General features: G+C 53.5%; 1 protein-coding gene across 1 annotated transcript in view; it reads right to left on the reverse strand.

Moving 5' to 3' along the window:
* PLA2G4E (phospholipase A2 group IVE) overlaps nucleotides 1-20,915 on the reverse strand; it is a 34,692-nt gene extending 13,777 nt beyond the window's left edge. The window contains exons 1-11 of the mRNA XM_046653742.1: nucleotides 20,820-20,915; nucleotides 15,579-15,651; nucleotides 9,773-9,909; nucleotides 8,045-8,176; nucleotides 6,697-6,737; nucleotides 5,135-5,177; nucleotides 4,208-4,271; nucleotides 3,158-3,318; nucleotides 2,968-3,057; nucleotides 2,569-2,606; nucleotides 680-815 (exon numbers count right to left, since the gene is read on the reverse strand). Coding sequence (XP_046509698.1) covers nucleotides 680-815; nucleotides 2,569-2,606; nucleotides 2,968-3,057; nucleotides 3,158-3,318; nucleotides 4,208-4,271; nucleotides 5,135-5,177; nucleotides 6,697-6,737; nucleotides 8,045-8,176; nucleotides 9,773-9,909; nucleotides 15,579-15,651; nucleotides 20,820-20,915 — 1,011 coding nt within the window. The remainder of the gene's footprint in view (nucleotides 1-679; nucleotides 816-2,568; nucleotides 2,607-2,967; nucleotides 3,058-3,157; nucleotides 3,319-4,207; nucleotides 4,272-5,134; nucleotides 5,178-6,696; nucleotides 6,738-8,044; nucleotides 8,177-9,772; nucleotides 9,910-15,578; nucleotides 15,652-20,819) is intronic.
* Between the last annotated feature and the right edge of the window lie 621 nt (nucleotides 20,916-21,536).

Below are 21,536 nucleotides of genomic sequence, written 5' to 3' on the forward strand. Positions count from 1 at the left end.
GTAAGCTCCTTCTGTCGGCCGAAGCCCCATCACAGCCCTCCTCAGGCACGAGGTCTCCGTCCCTGCCTACGGTCGGCCTCAGAAGGCGGGCTCTCAGAGGGCTGACCTGCTGCCCAGAGGAGCGTGGGCCTCAGTCCACATCAGGATGGTGAGAGAGGGCTCTAACAGAGGCACCGTTTCTGCCCTGTGGGTGGAAGCTGCTCCTCTCCAGCTTCCAACTGCTATTCTTTCGGGGTGGTGAGGGGGTGTATGTGGGCATATTTGGGTGAAGGAGGAACTGAAGAATGAAGGGCCAAGGGCTTTTGGGGTGGAGGTATGGGGTGGGGGAGCTTCAAATGTTTTCCCAGCTGGGGAGAGGAGGTCACTTTGTCCCCACGTCAGTAAGACTCCATTGGCAGCCTCAGGATCTGTTAGTGCATGGGCAGGGGCAGCTGGGGCGCCTTCCTTTCTCTCTCTCCTCTGCCCTCCCCACCTTGTGAACACACAGCTGAGTCACATCCAGCACAGCCCTCACCTGGGCACCTGGAACCTCAGTAGTACAGGCACCCACGGAGGGCAGCACCGAGGCCACCCTGGGGCAGGGAAGGGCTTAGGAGCAGCTGGCACAGCTGTGTTGGAAGGACAAGCTCGGCTCAGGGCGGGCACTGAGCGCAGGTTGGCAGGTCCTCTGCGTACCCACCTCGTCCTCCTGCAGGTCCTCCTCCAGCTGCAACACCTGCTTCAGCGCCTCAGCCACCACCAGCCTCCGCTTCTGCAGGAACTCCATCTCTGCCGAGCACAGGCTGAAGCCCAGCCGCACGTCCAGCGTCTGGGGGCTATGGGGACAGAGGACCTTGCCTGAGCGGGCCTGGAGACTCCGCCTCCACGGAGAAGACACGGCTTTAGGGTGAGTCGGATGTAGGCTTGAAGCCTGGTTCTGCCGGGTACCACCTCTGTGACGTTGGGCCTCTCCTTTCTCATCTGTAAAATGGAGCTAATCGTGATCAGCTCCCAGCGCGGTCTTCAGTGCTCAGTGAGATAACAAATATAAAGCCCCTCAAGCCTAGTGGGGCACTGTAAGCAGGTACTTGACAAAACTGGGGACTCTTTCAAGCCCACCTCCTCAGCAAGATCTGGAAAGTCCAGAAAGGTTTCCCCCAGGCACCTTCTATAGCCTGAGGCCAGACATGGGTGACAAGGGGCCCTGAGATCCTTTTGGCCAATCCCTCTGGACAAGGCTTTATAGTCAGGCTCTTCTGAGCTGGAATAACAAGGGCCCATTCCTGCGGCTCACGTTCCTTGGTGAGCTCTTCCTGCTTCCGGAGTAATGATTGTCCTGTGTATCTGTGCAGTTGACAATAAACCCTTCCCCTCCCTGCCCTCACCCCATCAACCCTACAGGTCTGCAGGTAGGTGGGGCTGGAGCTGCTGCAGCATGCCCAGTGCTTGCCCTCTTTTTATCACATCCCTGCCCTTAACAAGCCTAGGCTCCTGGCCTGGCATCCCAGAGCCTATCTGATCTGGCCAACCTCACCTCCCACTACTTCCAGAAGCAGTCCTGGTTCTGAGCCTTCATGCAGCCCTTGCCTTCACCAGAAGCTTCCTCCCTCTGCCCTCCCACATCCCTTGCATCCTCTGAGGCCCAGCCCCCTAGTGACTCCAGGCGAACGGACCTTGACAATTTCTGACCTGAGTCTTAGTGACCTGAGTCACTAACAAGGTCACATTGTTTTGTTTTGTTTTGTTTTTTTGAGGAAGATTAGCCCTGAGCTAACATCTGTGCCCATCTTCCTCTACTTTATATGTGGGATGCCTGCCACAGCATGGCTTGCCAAGCGGTGCCATGTCCGCACCCGGGATCTGAACTGGCAAACCCCGGGCTGCCGAAGTGGAACGTGCACACTTAACTGCTGCACCACCGGGCCGGCCCCGGCCACATCTCTTTGAAGGAGAGCCTGGGAGCTCTCCCATCGTGTTTCCTCCATGTCCAACACAGGTATGCAGACACAGCTGCAAGGAAATAGCTCTTTCCTTGGCCTCAACAAGGAATGAATAGTAAAACAACCACAGTAATAACATTAGTTGATATTCACTGAACATCCCACTTGTCAGACAGATCATCGAGTACTTCACATGTGTTGTCTCACCGAATCCTCAAAGCGACTCAGTGACAGACCGTGTTCTTGGTATCGCTCCAATGTACAGATGAGAAAAACTGAGACTTAGGTTAAATAACTTGTCCAAGGACAAAGAGTGAATCAAATTGTAAATGGAAATTATGGTGACTTGATTTTTGACAAGGGTGCTAAGGCAATCCAAAGGGGAAAGACTAATCACTTCAACAAATGATGCTGGGACAACTGGATATCCACATGCAAAAGAAAGAAGCTGGACACCTATTTTACCATGTATATCCTAATTAGCTTGAAATCAATCATAGATCTAAATGTGAGAGCTAAAAGGATAAAATGCTTAGACGAAAACATGGGGTCACCTTCATGACCTTGGACTAGGTAATAGTTTCTTGAATATCACACCAAAAGCACAAGCGACCAAAGGAAAAAAGAAACAGAAAAGCAGGTACTTTACCAGGGTGTAGACTTCATGTGTAGTTCACAGTTCTCGCCCTGGGAAGCAGAAGATGAAAAGCTTGTCAGGGATGACCATTCGGAGCCAAGTGGTCCCAACCAAAGAACTGGAGGCTCACCACACTGCCCTCTCCCTGACTGCACTCAGCACACACATGCTCTATCCCTACTTCCTCTGCTGGACGCGACCCTCCCCACCATCCTCACCTCAGCTTCTACGTGCTCTCCGGCTCCACACTGCAGCTCGGCAGTCCCCTACTCCACACAACTCCTCTAGCCTGCCTGAGAGACGGCCCTGAGTCACTGTCCCCTATGGGCCCCCCAGGCTTTCCCTATCTTTCTGCCACAGGAGCTCCAGGCTAAGCTGCTCAGGGCCCCCTGCCCAGCCCCAGGCCCTCACCACAGGCAGGGTCACCGTCTGGCCGTCGGGGAGGCAGTCGAGGGGCTGGCAGATGGGGCCGGTTTTCTTGTGCGCACAGCAGCAGCAAAGCTGGAAGGATGGGCGGGTTCTGTGATGGGGGGAGGGGCTCCTCCTGCAGCCCCGCCTGCTCCAGTCCCCTGTGCCGCACCCCCCGGCCACCGCCTTGTACCCCACAGCTCCATGGACTCTTGGGCCCCTCCACGTGAATCTGGGACTGGAAGTACTTGGGGTAGTGGAAGCAGGCAGGGTTTGGGCAGCAGGGCTCCAGGCAGTGCGAGATGCGCTGGGTGTGCTCAAAGGACTCCGTCACTGTCACCAGGAGGTCCTTCTCTGGAAGAGAGGACAAGAGGGCTGAGACCCCTGGGAACCCTCTCATTTCTCCACCCCCAATGGGACTCAGTAAAAAGTCTAGCTGGAGGCGCCCAGGTCAGGGTTTAGAACCACCTGGGGCACTGGTTAAAACGCCCTAGAGTCTCATTCTGTAGGGCAGTGTAGGGCCCAGGAATCTGCATTTTAACAAGACTTGCATGTGATGCTGACAAATGAAGTCCCCAGAAAGCCCTCCGAGATGCTGAGTCCCCTGGACTAGTCCTCCTCGGTTCTGCTTGCCCAGGAGGTGCCCCAGAGTCAGCCTCCCACTGCACTGAAGGGAGGTCCTCACTAAACCGCCAGTTTGAGCGTAGAGGCCTCTTCCTCTCTCCCTGCCCCGTGTGCAGGGGGCTGTGCTGCTCTCCTCTTGGGACAGGGCTGGAGGCCTTGCATGGGTGGGATCCAGTGGAGCTATGAGCTCGAAGAGTCTCGTATCTGTGGATCTCTTAGGTCTCTGCCAGCCATAAAATGCTAGGACTCAATGAATTGTAATCTGCCCAGGAGACGGGGCACAGTTAGAGGGGCCCTGGGTGTTGACCACTGCACTAGACCCAGGAACCCCTGGTCTAGCAGGGGTGTGGCGCAGACCAGTGTGGGTAGAGTGGGCAGTGCTGTGCTCGTCAGGCCCAGGAAGCTCTGAGGGCCCTGTAGGTGCCTGGAAGAGCATGCCCCTTATAGGGCAGGGGGGACAACAGGGTCCACGACCCTTGAGGGTGAGGTGATCCCAAGGAGTCTGGGTCAGGATTTGGTTCCCTATGGAGCCCAGGGCAGCCTGGAAGGGCCAGCTCTGGTGCCGACGGGCTGGGGAGCAGCACGGCCCTCCCCACAGGCAGAGGCAGCCCAGGCTCACGTTTGCCACACTTTCTCCGCCTCCTGGATTCTGCATGCACCTCCAGGCAGGAGACCTGTCGAGACTAAAGCAAAGCAAGGGAGGGTCATTCTGAGCAGAAGCCGCCCCTTCGCTCTCCCAGGCAAAGGGAGGAGATGAAGGACCAGAGGATAAATTCAGTGCTGGTCTGATTGGGCCAACCCCAGGGAATGCTGGCTACGCTGACCATATTTTCTGAACCCGGTCAAGGCCTATCATCTCATTCAGAGATGGAGTATTTGAAAATGAAGCTGTCCTGAAAAATCTAGGATGTGTGGTCACCATTTACTAGGGGTCGTGTTCTCAGCTACAGGTCAGGGATGAAACTGGAGTGGTTTGGTCCAAAACCAAAAGAAGGAACATTCCGCTCTGGGCTTTGGAAGTGAGAACTTCCAATGAAACAGCCTTCTAAAGAAGCAGAGGCAGGTCAAATTCCTTTACCACAAACTCCCAAAGACCGGCTTTCAGGGGGAGAGCTCCCTGAATCCTGAGGCTTTTGATGCATCTAACGGAAATGGCTGCAACGACAGCTGAATGATGAAAATCTTTAACACTGAACTTGTGCTCAGAGAGACTGGACTCGGGGAGAATGGGAGGGAGACTGATGCTGAGAGGAGGCTGCCTCCTGTGGGTGCTTCTATTGGGGAAGTTCCCAAGACGATGGGTGGTTGCTCTGGGATACGGGACGCTGGGACAGGGCGACCGATGTCCCAGGTCCTTCCTCCCAGGAGCAGGAGCCCAGCGGCTGCCTCTCCCACCCCTGACTGCCCGCGTCCCCTTGATATTGGCTTCCATCAGTCTGACTCCTGGCCGGCTCCAGGACAACTGTTCTCTCCCACAGTCCTGTTCCCCTGAGAGCAGCAGCCATATGTGGCCCCTGGAGCTATAGGAACCCAGGAGGACAATTACCACCAGCACGCCATTGGTGATGAGGGTCTCAGGTGGATCAGGACTGAAAAACAAAAGGAGAACTCCTGGTCAGTCATGTCATTCTGGACTGATTTCTCACAAAGGTGATAAAGAGCCTACACAGGACCAATAATGAGATAACAGAGCCTTCTTAGTCCTTGTGAAAAATATTGGCTTAAGAAACCTTAGATCTGTAGCTAGTCAAGGAGAAAACTGGCATACATTTTAAATAGAATGTTCAGGAAAAAAAAATAGATTTCTAGGTTAGAAGGAGTAGAAGAGTTCCTTTTTTTTCCCCCCCTTAAAGGATAGCTGTTCTTTATGTCCAACCAGAAGCAACTGCATGGAGTTGTGAGGATAAACAGGTTGCAAGAAAAGGCTAGAGCCATCACCTAGAACAGGCGTAAACAGTTCTGGTTGCAAAGCTGACCCCTTCTCCCTTCTGTGCCTTGTTTAATTTATGCGTTTGACAAACAGTTCTGACCCGGCCAGAGAGGGCCCTGGTAGATATGAAATGTCCTGTGTTATAAAGCCGGAAAGGTCACAATTAGCCCAGGGTCGTCCACAGCCTCCCTCGCCGAAGCCAAGCCAAAGATGACTGTGGCTCCAGATCTACTCTTATTACCAATTTTGACCTATTTCATTTTGCAAGCCACTTTCTAATTCAGCCAATGGATTTTTCCCCCCTAAAAGTCCTGTCACACCAAGAACTGGCAGAGAGAGCCTGGATTTTCTTCAACGTGAAACTAATAAAGTTGACTTTAGTTCGTCCATCAGCTGTTGATGGGAAAGGAGGCACAGAGTCCCTGGCAGAGGACCCCCCAGTGGAATTTGACAAGCCTTCGTGTTCTAGCTCCCGGCTGTTGTCCTCCCCCTGTCCCTGGGCTGATCATAAGTCCAGGGGCTCAGTTGTGCCAGGGATAAGAAGAGGGGAGGCCCTGCTTCCCTCCGTCCCCACCCCTTCCCTTCCTTCCTTCTCTCCCTGTCCTCTCTTCCCTCCATCTCTTTGACCTGGTTCCACTTGAGCCCCCAGCGTAGTCATACATCTAGGACCCCGGGTCATCTTCCTAATTGAAAATGATGAGGAATAACCCCACTTGTTGGGCCTGAGCCTGCCCCCGACTTCTCTCCAGTGGTGGCTCCAGGCCAGAGTTTGGAGTAGTTTGTTCTAACAGTTCTGGGTCAAGGAGGAGACCCCTTGGTCCTGACATCTTTTTGAGCCTGGCCTCAACAAGCCCCCATCACCACGGTGACAGGAATTCTTCCCAGAGGCCACTCTCAGAAATGCAGGGGAGCTGAGGAGATGATCTGGCCACAGTACTAGATCTTTAAAACAACACTGACATCAGTGGAACAGGATGAGCAGGGGTGGGGCCCAGGCACCTACAGTATTTAGAAGCTCCCAAGTGATTCTGAGGCACAGTGAGGAGGCCGGGGTGAGCGTGGAAGACGAAAGGACAGCAAAAAGGTGGGCCAGGCTCTGAGATGCCTGTGCCCAGAAGCTACTTGGGGGTCAGGACCTTGGTGGGGCCCTGGGGGGGGGGGGCGGCGGGCCTACTCACCTTTTCTCCAGCAGGAACTCCACCTCTAGCTCCTCCATGCCCTGGCAGGGGGAGAAAGGAAGGCTGCTGTAGCTGTGTGACCAGGACCCTCTGCTGTTCCAGAGCCCCTGTGCACCTGCCCCTGTCCTTCTCATGTAGCTGTCCAGCTGTCGTGGAGTAGGGGAAGCTGCTCCCCATTCTTTTCTCCGTTTTTTTTTTTTTTTTTTTTTTGAGGGAAATTAGCCCTGAGCTAACATCTGCCACTAATCCTCCTCTTTTTGCTGAGGAAGACTGGCCCTGAGCTAACATCTGTGCCCATCTTCCTCTACTGTATATGTGGGACACCTACCACAGCATGGCTTTTTGCCAAGCGGTGCCATGTCCGCACCCGGGATCCCAACCGGCGAACCCCGGGCTGCGGAAGCGGAATGTGTGCACTTAACCGCTGCACCACCGGGCCGGCCCCAGCTGTTCCCCACTCTTGATGTCCCCTCTGCCTCTCTCTGTCCCCAAGCCTTTGATATCAGGAACATCACTGACAACCCAGGGGAAGGTCAGGGTATGGAGTTGACCCCCGGCCCCAACATGTAAGTCCCTCTGCCCCAGAACATTTCCCTTTCATCCTCTACCCCAGGCTTCCCACTGCTCTCCTGCCTTGCCAGGGGGCTCAGTGCCTCGGGCAAGGGAGAGCTGAGACCTTGCCCCCAGCAAGCTCAACTCTGAAGCCTAGGGTCCCCTGCCCTCATCTACTCCTTCACAGCTCTTGCTGTGCAACCTCAGGAAGTTGTGAACTTGCTGGACCTTCATTTCCCTACAGGAATGAAAGCCAGGCGAGGACAGGGATTCTCGTCCCCTGACATGTCTCTGGTGCCTGGAAGAGTGCCTGGCCCCTAGTAGGCATTCAGGTATTTGTTGAATGATTGAATCTATAACGTCCTGGTCCATTCCAGCTCTGACTTTCTCTGACTTACAGATTTGCCCTTCTTTACCCTCATCTGTCCTCTGTCCCCTGGGGCCATCCCAGCAGCAGGACTCTGAGGGAAGAGAGTGAACCAGCATATATTATATCTCCATTTTGTATGTGAGCAGTGCTGGGCACCTTAACTGTGTTCTCCCATTTAACCATCACAACCACCTGTGTGGTAGGTATTATTATCACCATTGTATAGATGAGGAAACAGAACTCAGAGGAATTAAGTGATTTCTACAAGGTCACACAGCTAATAAGTGATAGTACTGGGATTTGATTCGGCAGCACTATCTTTTCCTGACTCGGCTACACAGAGAGGAGCCCGTGGAATGGCACCATGGGAGTAACCAGCTGCTCCTCATAAGGCAGGAGGCTGAGAGCCTGGGCACCTGCACCCACCTCTGGGTTGAGTGGGAACTTCACGTGGGTTTTCTTTCGGAAGCAGAGCTTGGTGAGGTCATAGAGAACTGTCAAGAGATGGTCATCTGGTGTCACTGTGTCTTCATCGCAGACGCTCAGCTCTAGCACGTTCTAAGGGAGAAGGGAGGGTGCAAGTCTGGTTACTGAGGTTGCATTGACCCACACCCTGGATGAGGGGCCTGACCTCAGTCCTAGCAAGGAGGTAGGTCTGAGAGATGGGGACCAGCACAGAGGTGCCTGCTCATGTGTGAGTGACATTTGTAGGGAAACAAATTAAGGGAGGAAAATATCTATTCCCTCCTCTCCAACTCTCTGAATCCTTCCTTCCTTCCTGCTCTGAATCTCTTACTGGAGAATTTTACAAGCTTGGCAGAGGTCTGTGAAGTGTGAGGGATTTCATTTCACCTGGGGGAATGATGGAAGGGCAGAGCAAGCAAGACCCTTGCCAAGACATAGAATGTGTCCAGCCTTGGGACCCCAGGAGCTGAAGACAGCCCATTTGGTGCTAGAAAATCAAGTTCAGGGAAGCTAACATCTTAACACTCCAGGGGAGTGATGTGGCAAAGATTATAAGGGGTCTGATACTTGAAGGGGTTGGAGTGAGCTGTTTGAAGTCCATCCTTTGGCTCATCAGCTCCTAATGAGGTCTCATGGATGGTTCCAAAGCAGCATGTCAAGAGTTAAGCAGCTACCTTGTCATCTGGCTGAACTCTGAGGTCAGGGGTCTCAGGTGACATGGGTTAGCCTTTGAGGCCTCTTGTTCCAAGGAACCTGAGAGATGTGGGTTGAGGCTGGGTTTGCCTCTTTGGTCCCTATCTAGTGGACATAAGGTGGTTCTGAAGGTTCCCTACTGAATGTGTCCCAGAACTAACCCCATAGATCCATATGAGTAACCCCATAGATCTTTAGACAAAGGAAGCCCAAATTCTAATTTCAAGATGGCACATTGAGCCCACATCAAAATCTCTCTCCTTCACCAAAACCATAAATATGATAGAAGAGATATTTTACAAATAATAAATATAAAGCCCTTCTTGAAAACAAAAAGGATTCATCATGAACCAGAAATGAAGACTGCTCCCTAAAATATGGAAGCGATAAGCCGAAGTGTCAAGCCTCAAGTGCCCCAAGACTGGAACTGAGGCCTCCATGATGAGGCCAAGTTTGTCTTAAGGATGCTCTGCTGGGGATGCTTAAGGGAGAATCTTCCCACAGGAGTTGTGAACTCAACTTAGAATTGCCATATCTAAAGAAGACCAACACCATGAAATAACTCAGCAAATGAAAGAACACACACCCAAGGAAATAGAAATAATAAAGCCAGTCTAAAAAGGAGTTAAGATAGAGAAAACCCTCTGGCTGGAATTAGACTCAGTGAATAGAAAGGATCTTCTCCTCTGTATATTCTCTTACTGGGAGCATGTTCTAGAAGCACACTCTGTTTTGGAGCAGGAGACACTCAGTTCCAGCAACAATTAGGTAGAAGGACAAGAAGTAGGAGGATGAGTAGACCTAGAGGGACGAACATGAGATAGGCTGAGGGAAGATGTGAGTGAGTGGGAAGACAGGTCGAGAGGAGGATAAGAAGCAGGTAGAAAGAAAAACAAACAGGCATAAGGAGGACACACAAACAAAGAGAAGGACCAGCAGGCAAAGAGGGGAGAGAAGTGCAGGCAGGGCAGACAGGCGCAGTCCTCCACGTCTCACCTTCACTTGGCTCTGGATCTGGAAGGTGAAGGTTTCATTCCACTCTGGGTTGGGGCAGTTGGAGATGGTCCTAGTCCTCAGCCTCTCATGAGAGGCGGTGGGCAGCCAGAGGCTCACAAAGCAGTCTGTCTGGCTCACTGTCCAAAGAAGACACGGGTGGGAGGGAAGGTGAGGAGCCAACTCGGGTGCAGAGAGGAGAGTGTGGCTTCAGAAGGGAACTTCAGACAAGTCACTCCCAGAGCAAGGCGTTGTCTCAGCTTCAGGTCCCTTCCTGACTCATGGGTCTGACTCTGCAGAGACCGTTGTCCCAGAACCCTGAGAAAGCCATAGCCTGTAGGCTAGAGGTTTCACAGAGGGGGACCCAGGTCCCACTGACCATTCTCATGCACACAGATGGCCTCTGTCTCTTATCAGAAGCACCCTAGCTCTCCCAGTAACTACCTGATGGTTTGGGACAAGGTATGACCGTGTTGTTTTCCCTCTGCCAGGAGAAGATCTGGAGGATCAACCCACAGGGTCCAGTTTACCCCTTGCCTTAGCCCAAGGCACAAGGGAAACTAAAGTAGAGCCCAGCTCTTCCTCTGGGCTGAGGAGAAGCAGGGATTAGAAGGGACATAGTCTGCTGTGAGTCAGCCCACAAGGCCCTGATGGGAAAAGGCTTGGGGGAACAAGCTATTCAGCAGGATCTAGGAGTAGGAGCACCATCTACACATGACTTAATGTCTCAGCTGCACCTGGCTGGGGTTCTGCATACCTACACTGGTCTCCCAGCGTGAAGCGTGTGACTCAAGAAACCCTCACATCTGAGAGCACGTACTTTTTTCTCATTCAAAATGAAAAACTGAAGGGTGATGATGCTGAATGTGTTCTGGAGAAGAGACAAAGTCTCTGATCCCAACAGGCCCTCCCAAGGGGGAGGAGGCCCCGAAGTCTTCCGGTTGGAGAAGCAGAAGGCGTAGGGTGAAAAATAGAAGCCTAGCCCAGTTCCTTGCCTCCATTCTACCTGGGGGAGGGAGGAAGAGGTGCATGACTGCCCTTGTCACTCTCCTGGCAATCTGCTGGGGTAATTCCCAGGGTACATATCAGATATGTAGAAAATGGTAAAAGTCAAAAGAGTTTCCAGGGTCAGAAAGTCCTCCAGACGGTAATGTTGGTGTGGGGATGGGAGTTCTGTACTGGTAGGACTGATCCAAACTGATGGTAATTATTATTAATAATGTCCCATGAGGGTGGAACTAGATGTGTCCCCCTGGACTGACTTATTCCTACACGGTCACCACACTGAGAATTTTATCGGAGTTAATAACCATGGTTTGTATCACAAGAGAACCTAGCTTCTGATTTCATCCCTGACGTCTGGTTAATCTCTGAGGGCTCACCATTCAGTGAATTGGAATTCACGGCCCTCCTCCCTTTGAAGAAAGTGAGATGACACTGTCCTTTAGATGTCATAATCATCATTTAATCCAGACACAGAGAATGTCCAAAACCCAACAGAATCAAAAGAAAATGATGACCTCTTCATCCCCACCCATCCCCTCCATGCCCAACCTGTTCCTCCTCACTGTCAACTCAGCCATCCAGGCCAGACACCAAGTATTGGCCCTGACTCTCACATGGAATCGATGTAACTCCTTAGACTTCTCGAGCCCATCCACTTCTTACTTGCACTGCCACTGCCTTGGTGCAGGCCACCATCATCTCTGCTGCCACTTTCCGACGGGGCATCCTGTCTCCTGTCTTGCCCTCCTCCAATCATTTCTCTCAAGAGAAACCAGAGGTCTCTAGAGCTGACCATATCACTCACCAGTTTAACATCCCTCATTGGCTCCCATCTGTCCTCAGGAAGGTGTCCAAAACACTCAACATGGCTGCCCCTCCTGCTATCCCAGCCTCTGTCTCATCTTCCCACCCTCCCTATCACCCTGGCCTCTGCCCCGACACTTTACACTCCAGCCAAACCCAAACACTTGTGGGTCCTCAGAAGTTGCCATGCTGTGTTGCCGTTCTTTCTGCCTAGAGCTTTCTTCCACTTTCACCCCACCCTTTCCCTGGCTAGCCCCTCCAAGTTTCAGAGGGCACCTCCTCTGGAAGCCTTCCCTGAGCTCCCAAGTCTGAGCCAGATGCCCTCCTAGCCCAGAGCCCTCCGCTCTTCTCCTGGCGGACCGCAGGCGACAGAGTGTGTAATGGCAGGTGGGCGTGTCTGCCTCCACCTCGGCCTGAACGCTGGAGAGCCCGGGAGACCGGTGTTTCTAGCCCTGGGAACATAGTCAGCACTCATTAGATATTTGATGAATAAAGAATGAATGGAAAAATCCAACTTCCTGCTACAGGGCTGTATCAGTACCCCAGAAATTCTCAGCTGAGTCACCACAGAGACAGGTAAGCAAGTCGGCATGTCTAATCGCTCTGCCCTTAGGGAGACTCACGGGGGACCTGCTCAGTCCTCCTGGACCCTTCCCTTGCCTTTGCTTGGACACCAGCCACTCCTACTGGGCCTGGAACATTCTCCTTAGGTCTGCCTCCTGTTTGTGAGGAATGTGCAGACAGGGAACCCCACCCATTCTACACTCATTTTCTTAGCATGATTTGATGGACCCTGGAAAGGCCCTTTTCCCTCTAAAATCTCTTTCTTATCATCAGTCCATGCCTAAAATTCTCCCATTAAACCCATTAAATAAAATCTCAGTGTTTTCGGCCTAAGGCTTAAATCTCTAGTTAAGATGAAAATACTCCTGGAAGAGACAGAATTGATCAGAGACGACACTTTAAGCATTAATTTGTTTTGCAGTTCTTTCTTGGAGAGCCGTTCCCGCCTCCTCCCCCACACTGTTGGGAAAAAGGAGAGTGTAGCCCAAGGAGAGGGTAATCCTGGCGAGGGAGGGATGATGGAGGAAGGGTGCCTGGCCCAGATGATGATCTGGGCAGGCTTCATGAGCTGACTGTAAGGATGCTGACTGTCGTGTTGGCGATGAAGAATGGTTAAGCAACAATGGCCCAATTCTGAGAATTTCAGGGACTGCAGGGGATTTCCTAGGCATAGATAGGTCCCAAGCCTTGTTCCTCATAGAGTGACAGAGGGCTGGGTCATTTGAACGACATGTCTCCTTTCCTTGAGTGTGGGTGGCAAAGATGACTCAATGTTCTCTCTAGAGGATGAGGACATCGTCTCCCTGATACCTCTGGAGACACCTGTCTCACACTCCTTGGGGTGCTGGTTTGAGTTTTAATGAATTTTCCTAAGCTGGGAGGTTTCTGGACTGACTCTCTCTGAGTCCTGGCCCAGGGCTGGGTGGCACACTCCTTGATGAGGGAGTCATTCCTGGATCTCATCCCTTTCAGTCCCTTTGAAATCTTGGGAAACTCAGGCTCACATTAGAGGACTAAACCAGAGAGAAGCTTGTTTTCTCTTGATGCTAGAAGGGACTCATTTCAGGTAAGAGTAAGCCAGGGTCTCAAACCCAACCCAGGTGAGGCAGCAACAGAGCCCAGCCCGTAACCACTGTGGGCCCCAGACGCAGCGTGACCTGAGATGGCATCCCCAGACACCATGTATGTCCCCTACTCTGTTCCTCAGGGGAAATGAGGAAAATACAAAACAACAAGGGGCTTCCCAAAGGGGACCGGGTACCCCCCAGAGGCAGCCTGTGTGCCAGAGGGGCATGTGGGGAAGGGGGAGAGGGGGATGATGGAGCCAGACATTAGCCCGTTTCTCAGGCTGCCTGCTCCCCGAGCCTCATCCCCACCTCTGGGATCAGGTGGTGACGGGTGTGGCAGGGAGAAGACAAGAAATGGGAAGGTCTGAACACGCAGGTGCGAGCATGTCGCGAGAGCGTGCAGCCAGGGTGACCCACAGGGATGGGACAGACACACCTCCAAAGGAGGGGAGGCAGGCAAGTGCAGCTGTGGCACTGGGAGCTGCGGAAGTCCCCGAACGGAGTGGGGTGAACTCTGCCTGAGAGAGGCGAAGTGTCTTAGTGAGCCACCATGGCATGGCAAGAAAAGCAGCCAGGCCCAGGGTCCAGAGGACTCTTCCAGTCTCCTCAGCTCACTCACTGGTAGCTAGAAGGCCCTGAGGAGCCTGAGAAGTCCCTGGCCCTCTGTTTGGCCTCTTGGCAGACTCAGGCCCAAACTGGACTTTTGCTGGAACTGCTTCCCTGAACCTGGGCTCTGGACACCCCCTCCTCCAGCGTACCCAGTCTGAATCCTGCCCCATCACTTTGCTTTCTCTGGGGCTCCAGGGCCCTGCCTCCTCCTCCCTCCACACTCCTCCCTGCATTGCAACAACTGCTTCCTAGCAAGTTTCTCAGCCTCTCCCTGACCCTGCACAGCACAGTCTGCATAAGACCCCTCAGGAAGTCATGTGATCCCTTCCTTAAGAACTCAGGTGCCCCATACCTTAGATCGGGACCCCTCCTCTGCCTGGCTTTCTGGCTCTCCACTGACTGGCCCCAGCCTCCCTCTTAGGGCTTTTCCACTCTACTCCCCAGCTCTCCAGACCTGGGACCAAACACTGCTTCCACTTTAGGCAATTGTTAACCTTCATGTGCAAAATGGGCCTCACAACGCTGCCCTCAGGTGGGTGGGAGGATCAAATGGTGTTTGGACGGCTGGCCCCAGGCCGGCCCCCAGCAGGTGCTTAGGGGATGTGGCTCCGCTCCCCGCATCGGGACGGGCACTCCAGCAGATTGGGATCCTGGCCTCTGGATGCTCACACTCTGAGCCTCTCAGACCGCAGCCTTCCTTAGCTTCTTCCAGCTTCAGCGTCCTCCAGTTCTAAATTCTCTAGTGACAAGATTGGAATGCCATCTTCTATTTTGTAGATAAGTGCATTCCCTGTTAACACGTTCTCTCGAGATGGCGGGTCTGTGAGCTCTCAGCCCCTCTGAGGCCCTCCCCGGCCTAGTTGAATCCTGGGGTGAGGACAGTGGGAGTATAACAGAGCTTTAGGGAAACCTAGTGGCCCTTGGGCCAATGCTGTGTGGTCACCCCCTAGCTGTGGGGCCTTGACACAGAGCTGTGTCCTCCTTGAGGGCCAAGCTTCCCCTCTGGATGGAGGGAAGATGCGGGCAGCATAGAGAGGGGCTTTTGATTCTCCTGACCTCTTGAAAGGCCACCCCCAAAGACAGGTGTCAGGGGAGCCTCCTGCCCACCCAGATGCCTTCCTTTCTTCCTGAAGCCGGACCCTTCTCTGGGCCCCCGTGGCCCGGGAATGCAGCAGGGGCTGGGATGAAGGTGAAGTTAAGGCTGCCAGAAAATGGCAGGAACAGCCCTGGGGAGTCAAATCACATCCATGAGGCAGAACTGCAGAACTGTGTGCTGGGGGCTTCTACCATGGACCCCAGAACCCAGTTGGGGATCTATGTCCTGAGAAGGGGCACTGGGACCAGGCTGGCCGTTGGCTCCATGATGCCTAAGGGCCTCTCCTTCTGCTTCACCCCTAACAGCCCCCAAACTCATGCAGAAGCAAGGATTGGCCAGTGTGGAAGAGGTTGGTGCTCCTAGAAATGTATATTAGGGAGGGAAGAGTGGCGAGTGGAGAATGAGGGGAATAGTGCTCTGGGATGCAGGCAGACTGCAGGGCTGGCAGTGCCAAGGCAGTAGCTAGAGGGAGGGGCCTGGGAAAATGATATAAACCCCAAAGTCTGAAATACAACCTGAGTATAGAACACACACACACACATGCATGCATGCAAACACACATACCCCCACACACACACACATACAGACACCCCTGACCATTTCTCAGCCAGGGTCTCTCTCCACCCAGGCCCCATAAGCAGAGAAAAATGAGGAGGTTACTCACCCACATCAGCCTGTCGCACGTTTTTCATCTGGATGACCCTCACTGTCAGCAGGTGGCATGGAAACAGCCCCCTCTGTGGATTGAGAGGACAGTGGACTCACTCTTCAGGCCATGATGGCAGATGACCGTGACGGAGAGAGCAGCTCAGGCTGGCCACGGGCTCCCACCACTCGGACTCAAGAAGCTTCCCCGAGTTAGTCTGCATTCCTGGGCTCTGGAGGATGCCTCTGGTCCCCAGGGAACCCAAGGCTGCGAGGTGAGGGGCTTTCTCCTCGCCCCACTCTGAGCCTAGAGGAGGGGCAGCTTCAAGCATGTTCTGTTCATGTCTTTCCTGAACCTTTCCTGGTTTTGTTCTGCTTGGTTCGTGCCTTTCCTGTTTGAAACTTGGGATTGGATTCCCTTTCCCTGAAAGTTTACCTGGGCTTAGACGGGTCTTTTTACCATCTTCTCCTGGCCTGTGCCCTTGGCAGACACCACTGGACTTCTCCAACTGACCAATGACTGTATCTATAGGCCTCTGAGCTAGAACCCTTTCCACTCCACACAGTCCACTCTGTGTTGCTAGAATCACTTTGTACCTTTTTTTAAGAGGTTGCAATTCTTCTTTATTTAAAATAAAATTGGGGTTTGGAGAAAAACATAAAAGTATGAAGAAAAAGAATGAGTCCACATAATCTCACCACGCAGAGACAATCACTGTTACCATTTTGATGTCCGTCCTTCTAGCCTCTCCTGGGACTTAATTCTAACCAGCAACAATAGCACAAGGACTCTGGGAAGGCTGTTACTCGGTCCCTCAGGTAGATATGTAAGTCAATTTTAGGCGCTCTTTCTCCTCTCTCCCCAACGGCTGCCTCAAAAGCCAAACGGACAGTCACACATGGGTCTGAGGATTCCTTCTGTGAGATTAACTCGGAAATAGTGAATATCTTCAAGGTCAATAACTTGCTCTAACAGCATTCTGTTTTGAGATTTGTAACTTGGGCCAAAGGCCACACACACCACTTCTCTTCTGGTTCTGGAAATATGGCTGTGGCCTTGGGCTAGAACCCCTCTGGGCACAGCGGGCTCCTCAGTTCTCACTCCCCACCAGAGCAGAGAGGGCACCCTGGTCTGATCTGGTGAGGAGGCAGGAGTCAACTTTCATCAGGAGAGCAGTTCTGGCAAGGTCTGCTCCCACTGGCCCACTTTCTCAGAGGACAGCTACGGTTCAAGCAGGGAGCCATTGGAAGCCTCAGTCCAGGCAGGGGTCAGTCCTCATGGTGTTGAAGGTCTCTGAACCTGGGACCACGGTCTTCTTGGCCATCACAGTCCTTCTCCTGCCTCCAGGAGAGGGTGTCCTGCCCAGCTCCCTCGTGTCTTGTCTGGAAGGATGTGAGCTGCCACAGCTTCCCGCAGGACCTCACCAGAGGCCTCCCTGCCTTCCAGGAAATGCTCTCTGCTGTCACCTGACCCTGATACCTCCCAAAGAGGTTGACCCTTTCTTCCTACCCTAACTCAGCAACATTTAGAACATCAGCTACAGTGTGTTGAGTGTCTGCCATATGCTAAGGCTTGTATATAACCTCTACATTTTATCTGCTCGATCCTTACAACACCCCCATGAAGCAGTTATTATTAGCCTCACTTTACAGATAGAGAATCTGAGCCTAGGTCCGGGGACATCAGGCATTCAGCTAGAATGAGAGGAACCCAAGTTCAAACCCAGTTCTAATTCTCTGACCTGTGCTCATACCACCACAGTCCTGTCACCTTACTTGATTTTTTTTTTTTTGAGGAAGATTAGCCCTGAGCTAACATCTGCTGCCAATCCTCCTCTTTTTACTGAGGAAGACTGGCCCTGAGCTAACATCCGTGCCCATCTTCCTCTTCTTTATATGTGGGACGCCTGCCACAGCATGGCTTGACAAACAGTGCGTAGGTCCACACCCGGGATCCGAACTGGCGAACCCTGGGGCTGCTGAAGCGGAATGTGCGAACTTAACTGCTGCACCACTGGGCCGGTCCCTGTCACCTTACTTGAAAGCAACCCTTGGCAAACGTGAAGACAGGTGCTGCTTGCCCTCATCTCCTCTTCCTTGGTCTTTCCCTCTTAGAATCTACTTTTCTGATAGATTCCTCTTCTTGCTCTGAGTCCCCCAACGCCCAAAAATGACCTGAAACTCTGGAGTCCTTTTACTTGCAGTCCTCTTACCAGCTGCATTTCTCTGACACATTCCACAATCTCTCTCTTTTTTAAACAGCCAGAGTACATCCGAGCCTAAGGGTTCTTGGAGACATTCCATTGTCCAGGAGCCACAGAGGGCTCCTTTGTGGTCTACCTTGAACCTTAGCCCACATCTTCTAGCTCAGGAATTTGCAGGAGAGACCCAATTTCAAAGCACTCTACAAGATATGCTCACATCTTGCCAGCAGGGAGACAGAACCTGGCAGGGGGGTTGAGAAGTAGCCTGGAGAGGCCACGCCAGGAGGAAGGCAGTGGGAACATGTGACTCAGGTCTTGGGCCCAGAGGATTCTGGGAACCAGATCTGTGAAAAATGACCTTCTTGGATTAAAACGAACATACATATTTTGCTCCTGGTATAATTGGCTCAGTTGGCATGGTGGTTGAGATAAACAAAACTTCGTGGCCTTAGAGGTAATTGATACACAGTAGAAAGAGCCAATAGAACGAAGCACAGTGTCTGTGACTATGCAGATGGGAACCAGAAACTGGTGAGATTATGGAAGCCCAGTTTATGGGGTAGCTTATGGTATGAAGAGGGAAAAACTTTAGGGACTTGGGCAAACCCATCCCTAGGACAGGATGCCTTGGCTGGGTATCAGGGTGCAAGTCAAAATATTTAACAACAGGCATAGCCAGGTGCTGAGCCAGCTGGGCTGCAGCCCTGGAGCAGGGATGGGCATTGATCTTTTGGTTGGTGGGGGCATAGGACCGTCCTGGGGTAAGGACCAGGGAGCACTCGGGGACTTGCTGCTCAAGGCAGGAACTGTTTGGCAAACAGTACAGCAGTGTATTTAGGCCCTTTAATAACTAGTACAGCTGTGTGGGGAGGATGGGCTGGATAGCAGTTTTCTGGGAAGCCACACAGCAGAGAGGACCCCACTGCTCAGGCTGCAGACACACACGCTCCAGCCTCCTCCCTGACCTTGGTCCCTGGGGCTGGCCTTGCCAGGACTCCATTTCCCCTGGAGACCTACTCAGGGCCGGGGGATCTTGCCAGCTCATATGGAAAAGACATAGCCCCTTGATTCTCAGGATCAGCTGTTATGCAATTCAATATTACCCCTCCCACCCCCTGACTCTACAGATAGGACCTTGGTGGGCAGGATGGGGAACACGGTGCATCGCCCTTCTCTAATGTGCCTGGCCCTGACTCCACATGGTGGGCATCGCGTCTGTTCTTATCTCCCCCTCCAACCACACTCTGAGGAAGGTCCCATTTTCCCTGCTTTGCAGAGGAAAAGACTGGGTTTACGGAGATTGTATCTCACACAGGGTCACACGGCCTGGAAATGGCAGGGCTGGGACTCAGGCACAGGTCTACCTGACTGCAGGGCAGCAAACTTCCCATCTACCTGGAGGCTGGCTCTCACTGTGAATTAACCAAACCAGCTAAAAGCTTGCTCCAGGTCATGCATTAGGCTAGTTAATAGCGGAGGCAGAAGGGAAACTCTCAGCTCCCAGTTCGGGGCTCTCCCTACACCCCAAGAGTCTAGCTGTCACCACAGATCAGTCAGAAGAATATTTATTTACAGATGGGCTCCAAGGGTCAGCCTCCCATTGGGGGTGGGAGTGGAGGGGAGGGTCTGACAACCATGTTTCAGAAGTGGTGGGTCCGATGCCCATCCCTGCACCAGGCATACCCTAACCAGACTATCCCATGCGGTCTGGGGTGCTGGAGAAGGGAAGACAGCTTCCAGGGAGGCTGTGGGAACTCCCCTCCCCAGGGCTGCTCAGGGTAGGCCCGGCTGGTGAGGCCACCTCTTCCTCCCCGGAGAGCTGGGTGTATCCATCAGTTCTTTGCAACATGTGTGTCAGAGTGCAGACCAGCCTGGTGATAGCTTCCAGGATGTGTTGGCCCTCCCTGAAAAGGAAACCATTGGGATGGGGACTTTTTGGGATCCCAGAACATTTCCCAGCCAGTCTGAGTGAGGTGCCAGACCGGGGTCTCCTAGGAGCAGCTACCACGGCGGTTTTCCTTTTCATCACTCAAATCTAGACGAAGTCCAAGTTCTCAGTCATGTGGACCCTCCAGGACCTGAGAGGGACAGGCGCATTTCTCAGTTGCTTCACTCTCCCCTTCAAGGTCAGCTCTGTCCCTTCTCTGGAAGGTCTGTCCCTCCCCAGGTTCCGGGAGGCTCAACGAGACCGGAGAGGCAGGAGCAAGAGCTGACTGGAGGCCCTTCCTGCCCCCCGAGGGCTGTGGGGAAATGTGGGCACACCCCAGAAGGTGATGTCTATCCTGGCCAGGGCAGCAGGGCACTGGGCACCATGCAGCACGAAGCTCCCCTCCTTGGGCTCCTTGGAGACTGAGCGGGGTCTCCATCTCCCACTCCAAAGGGACAAGACACGTTCAGGGCATCACTCATCTCATACAGACATTTAGGGCTGGGGGAGGGGGTCTCAGGAGGGGGATAAGGAAGGAGTGGCTGCTGACAGTCCACGCTGTGGTGTGCCTACCAGGGCAAATTGGGAGATTGCGGTGAATGAGGAATCCTAGGCAGAGCTGGTCCAGAGCTCTGGCATCCTGACCCATGACCCCAGGGTCCCCATGAGAGGCTGTGAGAAGTTGGATGGACCCAGGAGTCTTGACCACACACCCAGGTGGCAGGCTTCTTGGCCAATGGTGACAGATTGGCAATGCCACCAATCCTCACCATATATGACACCACAACCTCACGTAGCATGGCAGCTTAGGATGTCCACAGGGTACCTGTCCACTCTTTTTGGATCCACTCCTGGCAGTGCTGAGGACTCTCTACCTGGGTGCTGGCCTGGCCCCAGGGTGGCCCTGAGCTGCTCCACGGCACCTTGTCAAGCCTGTGGGTACCCTCAGCTGGGCCATACACCCAGGAGCCTGGGCCCCAAGTGGGCCGGACTGTGTCCCCAGGTGCTAGGTAGGGGCTGCCTGAGCCAAGGTGTTCCGTGTCTCTGGAGTCCACAATGCCCCCTGCCCTCCCTGAGCCTGTCTCCTGCCCTCAGCTCCTGGCCCACCCACCCAGCACTGCTCCCTCACCTCCAAGGTGCAGGTGGCCGACGGCCTGCCATCTTCTGTTTGGCTTGGGTCTGGCAGGGAGTGGAAGACCCAGGCGGGCATCTGCCTCTGGAGCATCGCGGCAGCTCTCCAGCTGGGTGGCAAGATTGAGAATTTATACTCTGACTCAGAGCTCCGCCCTCTGGATGCCTCTTGGCAGTGGCTGGGATTTGCCAGGGGAGGGGTTAAGGTAGGTATATAGACATGAGGGCCTGGGCCAAGCCTCTTAGTATCAAGAGACCCTCAGGTCTTCAGATTTTGGAAATGCAAGGACCAGCAGGGGCTCTGGCCCTTGGGGTCAGTGGTCTGCTGCCCCTAGAAACTCAGACCCGCCTTGCCAACCAAGGGATGGGTGGGTGGCAAGAAGAGAATGCTGGAGCATCACGACTTTAGGATTGGCCCAGGCATGATTTGGGAAAGCCCTCTCTCTTCAGCTTATAGAGATCGTGGCTCACAGATACCCTCTGGGGGATGGTGCCTTCCCTCCTAACTCCACTTAGTCCCATGGCTTGGTGCCCCAGGAGCTGTGGGCAGGGGCTTCACGGGAAGCAGGGACCACGGTCAGGGCTCCCAAAGTCAGTGGGGGAAGAAAGAAAATAATTGCCCGAATCTTTGCTGAGGAGAAGGTCAAGGGCACGTGCCCCCTCCCCTGCCTCCGGGGAGGCCAGGTGGAGAGAGGGTGTGCCCAGCCCCTGCCTG

Source organism: Equus quagga, chromosome 2 (genome assembly GCF_021613505.1).
Source record: "Equus quagga isolate Etosha38 chromosome 2, UCLA_HA_Equagga_1.0, whole genome shotgun sequence".
Classification (NCBI taxonomy): domain Eukaryota; kingdom Metazoa; phylum Chordata; class Mammalia; order Perissodactyla; family Equidae; genus Equus; species Equus quagga.